This window comes from Mus caroli, chromosome 10, assembly GCF_900094665.2.
Source record: "Mus caroli chromosome 10, CAROLI_EIJ_v1.1, whole genome shotgun sequence".
Lineage (NCBI taxonomy): Eukaryota > Metazoa > Chordata > Mammalia > Rodentia > Muridae > Mus > Mus caroli.
The window spans coordinates 70,620,715-70,629,773 of NC_034579.1; the positions used below are offsets into that span (position 1 = coordinate 70,620,715).

Here is a 9,059-nt window from a genome sequence, read left to right on the forward strand (position 1 = left end):
CTCTCCTCTCTTCGTCTCTTCTCTCTTTTCTTTTCTTTTCTTTTCTTTTCTTTTCTTTTCTTTTCTTTTCTTTTCTTTTCTTTCTTTTCTTTTCCCCTTCTTTCTTTCTTTCTTTCTTTCTTTCTCTCTTTCTTTCTTTCTTTCTCTCTTTCTTTCTTTCTTTCTTTCTTTCTTTCTTTCTTTCTTTCTTTCTTTCTTTCTTTCTTTCTCTATTTATTTACTTCTGATATGGGTCCTGGGGAGCTTACTCAAGGTTCTGCGCTTGAGTGGCAAGCACTTCATTGACCAAGTTCTGCTGCCAGCCCTAGACTTGTGATTAGAAGAGTTTCCATTTTCATTGTCCATTTAGAAGAACATTACCCCAGCTTCCCTTGTGACTTGTACTATATAAATGTTATGTTCTCTGCTTCCTAAATCCCGGGCTGACTGCTCCTGTGAGGAGCCACGTCTGCTGGAAAGTTCCTTATACCTCTATACCTGACAGTTTGCAGATTTGGATACATATGTCTTTTTTTTTCAATTTTTTATTAGATATTTTCTTCATTTACATTTCAAATGCTATCCCGAAAGTCCCCTATACCCTCCCCCCTCCCTGCTCCCCTACCTATCCACTCCTACTTCTTGGCCCTGGCGTTCCCCTGTACTGAGGCATATAAAGTTTGCAAGACCAAGGGCCCTCTCTTCCCAATGATGGCCGACTAGGCCATCTTCTGCTACATATGCAGCTAGAGACACGAGCTCTGGGGGTACTGGTTAGTTTATATTGTTGTTCCACCTATAGGGTTGCAGACCCCTTTAGCTCCTTGGGTGCTTTTTCTAGCTCCTCCACTGGGGGCCCTGTGATCCATTCAATAGCTGACTGTGAGCGTGTCCCAGGTGTATACCTCCCCTGGTCCCATCTTCCAGTGACTCTCTTTGGAAGACTCTCTGCTAACCTATGAACCTTTGCTCAATTCAGTGAACCTGGGATCTGCTGGGGGTGGGGTGAGGTGGGGATGTATTTCCCAGGAAATTGTTTTATCCACTGTTTTCAAATTCTGTGTCCCAACTCTCGGGTGACATTCCTTATCCATTTCTATAACCACCTTTGGGGTGGGGGGTGTCCCCGTCCTGCTTTTAGAACGTGAGGAATGCTGATGCTGTTCTATGGCTTCATAGAGGGCCGAATGGTCTTTGTTGGGATGAATTCTAATCTTAAAAGGGACAGTTTTCCTCCTATTTATGTTGAGGTAATCAAAGCTGTCCCTGACTGTCCCTGACTGTCTCTGACTATTTCTGACTGTGAGACTCTATTAGATTCTGAGTCAGATTTAAAAAAAAAAAACAATTTCTTTTTATTTATTTATGTATTTATTTATTTTATTAGTCATTTTATTCATTTACATTTCAATGATATCCCCTTCCCAGTTATCCCTCCACAACCCCCTCCATCCCATCCTCCCCTTTGCCTCCACCCACTCACCCACTCCCGCCTCACCCCTTTCCAGATACATATATAGAAGAGTTAGACTCCTGTCCCAAGAAGAGGGTTTAGCTGGCCCCTGTCCCTCCCATGGCTTTGGAGGCTCCTCAGGAGGGAAGAGTAGGAGACCTTTTCTCTCCCTTGTTTTCCCTGGGAACATGGGGTGTTTCTGTGTGTTATCTCAACCTGGCAGGAAGCGAATTGGTTAGGTTCCTGGGAAGGGAGTGTGGGCAAAACTTGTCAAGGTGAAGCAAAGCTAAGCATTGGCTAAGGTGGGATGCCCGCTCTCCAGGTGGTGAACCGGCTGGGGCTGGATTCGCTGGCGCCCTTCGACCCAAAGGAACGGATCATCGAGTGAGGCCTCCTCACGTCTCTGCCCCAAATCCTCCACTCTGTTCCCTTCCTGCCCGTTCTTTACCTGCTTTATCACTCTTCCCACATCTACTTCGTCCTCATCTTCACAACTCTGGTCCCCATACCTCAAGTCCTCATGCCTGATGCCTGATCCCTCCACCCCCACCCCCAAACCCACATGCTTCAGCCCCGCCCCTTTCTGCCTGTCCTCATTTCTTCTCTCCCGGCTCTTAGCTCGGGGCTTGGGGTAAGATTGTCTGTCTCCCCTTCTTTAAGTCTCTCCCACTGGGTAGGTACCTAGTCCCCGATAGTGGACCAGAACAGAGCCTGTTGGACACTTCGCTGCGCGGTTTTGTTCGGGAGGTGGGAGCCCGCTCTGCTGCCCCAGGAGGAGGTTCTGTAGCAGCAGCGGTTGCAGCTCTGGTGAGCACCTGAGGGAGGAGCTATAGAAGGCAGGACCCAGGATGGGGTGGGGCTTGCGGGGGCAGAGTAGGAGATCCTGGAGGGCAGGAATCAGGTTGGGGGACTCCGTAGTGGGGGACCCTACAGGCTGAGACTCTACAGTTCATCTCCATGCACTTGTTCCTCGCTGAAGGACAGGGCAGCTCCTTGGCCAGGTTCTGCCACCGCCCCCCCCCATCTTTCCCCTTATCAGGGTGCAGCCCTGGCTTCTATGGTGGGCCAGATGACCTATGGCCGGCGCCAGTTTGATCACTTGGATTCCACAATGCGACGCCTGATCCCACCCTTCCATGCAGCCTCTGCCCAGCTGACTTCATTGGTGGATGCTGATGCCCGGGCGTTTGCTGCCTGTTTGGTGAGTGTGCAGAACTACTAGGCCTAGGCTGGCTAGCCACAGTAGCCTGCAAATCTGCAACCAGAGGCCAGGGGCACTGGGGAGGTGTCATGATCTGCCTCTATCCTAGGAGCCCCTACTTTCTGCAAGCTTGAGGGTCCAGTCCTGGAGAGCATGGACATTGTCCCAGAGAAGGAAGCTTTGGAGGGTAGAACCCCAGAGTGGGAGGACCCTGGAATTGGGGATCCTGGAGGGATAGAGGCTGGTAGCCTTGAGTGCATGCGCAGATGCTTCTCATAGGCTGGCCAGCCGGAATCTTGGCTTTCAGGCCAGTGATGTGTGACAGCTGAACCCTAGATTCTAAGACCTGCAGGAAGGAAGCCTACTGCCTTTAGATCATCTGCCCCACAATGGAGGCTGGCACTGTACTCTGGTAAGGGGCAAGCTGCAGGGGCTGCCCCACCCCCTGTCCTGACCACCTCAGTAGGCCAGAGCTCCAAGGAGGTCATAGAACAAACTTGGAGACTAGAGCCTTAGACTGGAAAGAATCCCTCAGCCTTGTGGATGATAGGAAACATAAGGGGAGTCTGGAGGTGGAAAAACCATCTTGAGAAATAATGACAGGCTGTGAGCAGATCAGAGGACGTGGCGAGGATCCAGGGCCCGACTCTGAAAAGATGAAAGAGATGCTTAGAAGCGGGAGATACACATATCCAGACTGACATAGAGAGATACAGAGACAGAGACACACACATAAAGAGATACAGAGTGCCGGGCGTGGTGGCGCACACCTTTAATCCCAGCATTTGGGAGGCAGAGGCAGATGAATTTCTGAGTTTGAGGCCAGCCTGGTCTACAGAGTGAGTTCCAAGACAGCCAGGGCTATACAGAGAAACCCTGTCTCCAAAAACCAAAACCAAAACCAAAACCAAAGAGAGTGAGAGAGAGAGAGAGAGAGAGAGAGAGAGAGAGAGAGAGAGAGAGACAGAGACAGAGACAGAGACAGAGACTGCCACACATAGTGATAAACACACAGAAACAGAGATGTACATAAACAGAGACACAGGTGGAGGTAGAAACAGAGAGATAAGAACTGAGTGACAGAGACAGAGAGAGATGGAGACACAGACAGAGACACATAGAGATAGAGAGACACAAACAGAGATGTAAGCACACAGAGAGAGAGACTTAAAGAGAAATAAGTTTTGATACAAATATTAGAAATTCAGAGACAACTCTCACATTACAAATTAAAAGTAAGAAATAAGGTGGATACTCAGAAAGCCAACTATTAAAGTCAGCTTAAATGAAAGTTGATTGAAAGCCAATACAGAACAGAGTCAATAAACGTCAAAAGCATACGAGAAGATATAAAATAACATGAGATGAAGTTTGTGTAAATCCCTCGTGAGCAGCAAGAAGATGGATTTTCTTTTCTTTTTTCTTTTTTTGGAAATAAATAAACAAACGAGGAAAGAGCCACAATATATGGAAGAAATTTCTAGAAGCAAAATGCTAGATCTGTATGCCTTTCTCATCAAAATCAAAACAATTTAAAAAAAGCAAAAAAAAGAGAAAGAAAAACATAATAAAACTCATAATAAGTTGGGAAACAGAGCTGACTAGGTGGGCTGTTGGAGGAAGGTCATGGCAGACACGAAGCCAGCTTGAGTACCACATTCCCCACGCAGGAGGAGAGGTGTACTGTGACATAGTGACAAGTTAGCTGGGGACACTGTCTGCTTAGCCTCTGCTGTCAGCCATGGCTGACAGAAGGGCCACTGATAATGACTTCCTGGTGATCTGTATAAATAGGAACAATAATGGCTGTACCTAGTCAGCTGCACCCATCCTGTCCCGTCCTGCAAGATGGAAGGGGACTGTGTGGGAGGGTTGGGTTTACAGCATTTGTCATGCACAGAATCCCTTCCTGTGACACTACAAACCATACCTGTAGCCATTCAGAAGAAAGGCGAAGTCTACCGATGGCCAGGGCAAGAGATATTGGCACCACAGCAGTGAAGGTCTCAGGGCTTTAGCACCAGCGTCACTCCTGTGAGTGACAAAGTTGTTAGCATCATTTTAAATTGGAATTTGCACCAGGAGAGCCTGGTACTGTGGACGAATGCTGGGAAGAATTTGGGGGCCTTTATTGGGGATCTTTAAAGGATCTTGGCATCTTTTCCTAGAAGCAAGGTTCCCAGAGAATGCCACACACCTGTCTCCTCCAGGCAGCCAGGTGGGCTTATGACACCCAGACCCTGGTGCCCAGGCCCACAAATCACAGACACCAACAGAAACACCATCCCCAAAGAATGCATCCTTGTCTTTGGCCTGTAGCACACAATGTACATGCTGTGGGGAAACGCCCATGCTGGAGGCTGTGGGTAAATGCTGCCCATGTGGCCCTCAGCTGTCAGCATGGCCAGGGGATACACAACCCCTCATGGCTGCTCGATCTTTTTTCCCCCATAGGAGGCAATAAAGCTGCCCAAGAACACGCCTGAAGAGAGAGACAGGTAAGCACATTGCATTGGCCAGGCATCCCTGCTGGATCCTCTGGGCCATGGGTCTCAGTGTCTAAGGAGCTGGCACAGAATGTATTCTGTCTCCCTAACTCACACATCGCTGCCTGGGTTCTAGGCGTGCATGTGCTCTGCAGGAGGGGCTGAGACAGGCGGTCGCTGTGCCACTGAAACTGGCCGAGACTGTGTCCCAGCTATGGCCGGCGCTGCAGGAGCTGGCCCACTGTGGGAACCTGTCCTGCTTGTCTGACCTGCAGGTAAGATGGTGGTGCCAGGGAGTCAACAGTCAACGCTCACAGTCTTGTTCAGTGTCCAGTTGAAGACAGAACACCCATATCCCTCCATACTGGGGAGTACCTGGGGCAGTCCACAGAAGTAGACATCACTCAACTATGTCCAGTGTGGGGGATGGGACAAAACAAAGCCATACACTGTGACTCCTGTAGCTAACCCAGAAACCCTACAGTATGCAAGGTATTTCAGCATTTAGTTCTGAGGTCCTAGAGAAATGATCCTCTATTCTGGGAGTGGCCCTGCTTTTTGGACAGACAGCTCCCGAGGGCAAGTTTAGAGGGGTTGACAGCTTTTAGAGCATACATCCCACTTTCACAGCTTCCTCAGGCCTTCCGCAGCTGTATCTTCAAATTTGTAGAGGATTCCTTTTTCAGGTTCATGTCTCAGGCCACAGTGACCACGGTTAGCCTGATCTCTGTGGATAGGGTCAGGTCTGATGGTATAGAACATGAAGGTGTGCATGGAGTCCTTGCCTGTTGGGCAGTCTGTAGGAGGGGTCAGCTTGCTCAGTCTTGACACGAGGGGTGAGACTTTCAAAGGGTGCGGAGGCACTGTGGGTCCAGAACCAGCCCCTTTGTCTGGTGTCTCTTCAGGTGGCAGCCAAAGCCTTGGAGACAGGTGTGTTTGGTGCGTACTTCAACGTGCTCATCAACCTGAAGGACGTGACGGATGATGTATTTAAAGAGAAGGTGGGCAGATGTGATGCCAGGCTCCACCCAGGGATCTTCCATGTCTACTGTGGGCAGGGTTGACTCTTACTAGTCACCTGAAGGAACGGGCCCTTGCTATCTGTCTATCTGTCTGTCTGTCTGTCTGTCTGTCTGTCTGTCTGTCTATCCATCCATCCATCCATCCATCCAAGGACCATGGGGACAGAGTGACCAGATGCCGGATGGAATACTTTGATATTCTCTTTCCCATAGGTCCAGCTTGGCTAAGAGTTGTTAGATAGCGTCCCAATGCCCACATGACATTCCCTGTTCTATGTAGAACTGAAATTTGACCACTTCAGGTTGGCGCCCCTTCTTCCCCCTACAAACACCAACACTTAGGGACTGGAAAAACAATAACTTTAAGAAATGAACTGAACCTCAGCATTCATAACAGTCACGTGACAATTTTATTGTAGTATTGAGGTAAATTCTGTGGAGCACACAAATTGCAATTTTAAAGGATACAACAAAGTAGAGTTTTTTTTGCACATCCATAATAGTATATAGCCACCACTCTAGCAAGTTTCAAGGCATTTCTATTGCTTTGAAGGAAGTCCCTGTCAATCAACAGACACAAGTGTTCCCGGTCCCATTCTTAAGCATCTGACCCATGGATATTTCAAAAACACCTTTTTAAGGGCTCAGTTCTTATATGGGATGCTAGCAATTGGATATCTTTTGGGTCCAGCTCCTCCCTGATTGACTTAAGACAGTATGAACCACGTGAGTCCTGCCCCTTTGGGTCTTATGGACACAGCTCTACCCTTTGCAGTCTGAGGAGAAGCAAAAACAAACAAACAAACAAACAAACAAACAAAAAACAAACTTGGATAGAAGTCTATGGAGTGTCAATGGTTGTGGCTGTCCTCAGAGTTCCTACCCACACTGAGAAATCCAGGAGTAGCTGTCCAAGATGTCCCTAGTCACTGTGAGGTGGTTATGTCATGGAGAGGGGGCAGTGTGAACCTGGGATTACTTTGTCAGGAGAAGCAAGCATGGAAGTTGTAGGGTGACATATCCCTTTTTGTCTGTCAGACACACCATCGAATCTCCAGCCTTCTGCAGGAAGCCAAGACTCAGGCTGTACTGGTGCTGGGTAGCCTAGAAGCCCGAAAGGAGTGAAGAGACCGCCCCCGGTGAATGGTCCAACTTCCAGTATTCCTTACCTATCTTAAGTGGCCCAAGCCTTGCTTGGGGGGAAGAGTCAGCCATGACACCAGCAGGGCCAGGTTGGGGCTCTACGCACAGCTGTCTATGCAGGATCAGAAGATGTGACAGAGGGGGTTTGGGGTAGGGTATGGTAGGGCCTTATTGGTGGTGGTATCCTGATACCCTCTGTTATCCATGGTTTCTGGTAAATTCTGAACACAAGTCTTCCTGGTGTGCTTGGGTTTGGGGCCCATAGTCAAGGACTGAGACTGCAATTGGGAGGATGGCCAGGGAACCTGTTGATCTGTGAGCAATGAATTAGAAGCCCCAGCCCCAGAGTTCCCAGGTGTAGGATTATGCACCCAGCACTGGTATACTCTGAGCACTGGATTCTTAGTTAGGATTACCATTACTCTGATGCAACACCATGAGCAAAAAAGCAAGTTGGGGAGGAAAGGGTTTACTTGCCTTACGCTTCCACATTGCTGTTCATCATTAAAGGAAGTCAGGACAGAAACTCAAACACGGCAGGAACCTGGAGGCAGGAGCTGATGCATGGGCTATGGAGGGATACTGCTTGCTGCCTTGCTCTTCATAGCTTGCTCAGCCTGCTTTCTTATAAAAATCCAGGACCACCAGCCCAGCGGTAGCCCCACCCACAAAGGGCTGGGCCCTGCCCCATCAATCACTGATTAAGACAATGCCTTACAGCCAGATCTTATGGAGGCATCTTCTCAATTGAGGTTCCCTCCTTTCCGATGACTCTAGTTTGTGTGTCAAGTTGACATACAATTCACCAGCACAGCCATGTAGCAAGGAACAGAGATGTCTGGTTTCTAAGGACTGTGAGGGCATTCTCTTCCTTCACCAGACAGTCTACATCTACCTTCCATACCACCTTTAAGGGGGCTCACCCCATCCTCCATCCTCAGAGGTCGTGTTCGTCACTTCCTTTCTCTCTAGTCCCTATTACTAATAAACCATCCCAATGACTTTCGGATGTCCCAGTCCATGAAAAGCTCTCCCGAATATGGTTGTACTCATTAACACAGGCTATAAAAAGCAAACAGTGTGTGGCACATTCTCCCTAAGTGAGGCAGGGAATCTAAATGCCTTTTAAAGACAGATGGGCTATCCGAAAATTTAAGTCATTTGTTTCTGGGAAGGGGACATCGTCAACCGGGGGAAGCCACGCAAGCAGACATTTCACATGTGTTGCAGGCTAAGGGGTGGAATCCTTCATTGTAGGAAGTTCATACAAAATAGACTGTACTTAACAAGGTGCTTGGAAGGGCCGGGCCAGTAACGGTGAGGGGCTCTGGCCAATTTGAGTATTAAAAAATGCCAGTGCTTCTGCTGGAGACGGGACAAAGATGACCACCATGACTCAATGGGTTTGCCCCTATTGCCCTCCGAAGAGTGTTTGCTTAAGCATCTCTCAGGGCTCATTCTCTGTCCTTCACAGTAGCAAGTTGAGTCTCAGAGGACGAGTGTGTGTATGTGTGTGTGTGTGTGTGAGTCTTGAGTCCCTGAACTCATGCCTATAGAATGGAGGTACAGGACCCTAGCTTTGGAAGGACTAGGCTGAAAAAGGCTGATGCGGTACCAGCACAGGGGGATTGCTCCTTTCTGGAGCTTAGTATTCCAAGAAACTTCAGTAGTGAAGGTCATTGGCTCAGAGCTTTGTGGGGGAAGCCTTCCACAGTTAGTATGCAGAACTATGCAATGGCGGTGCTTGCAGTTGGGAGAGGACCACGGAGGCTGTC

General features: G+C 48.7%; 1 protein-coding gene across 1 annotated transcript in view; it reads left to right on the top strand.

Moving 5' to 3' along the window:
* The window catches only part of Ftcd (formimidoyltransferase cyclodeaminase), a 14,746-nt gene extending 6,460 nt beyond the window's left edge, over window positions 1-8,286 (top strand). Inside the window, exons 8-14 of the mRNA XM_021173939.2 lie at window positions 1,755-1,816; window positions 2,110-2,239; window positions 2,472-2,633; window positions 5,088-5,131; window positions 5,256-5,394; window positions 6,025-6,120; window positions 7,180-8,286. Coding sequence (XP_021029598.1) covers window positions 1,755-1,816; window positions 2,110-2,239; window positions 2,472-2,633; window positions 5,088-5,131; window positions 5,256-5,394; window positions 6,025-6,120; window positions 7,180-7,266 — 720 coding nt within the window. The 3' untranslated portion in view covers window positions 7,267-8,286. The remainder of the gene's footprint in view (window positions 1-1,754; window positions 1,817-2,109; window positions 2,240-2,471; window positions 2,634-5,087; window positions 5,132-5,255; window positions 5,395-6,024; window positions 6,121-7,179) is intronic.
* Window positions 8,287-9,059: the final 773 nt, after the last annotated feature.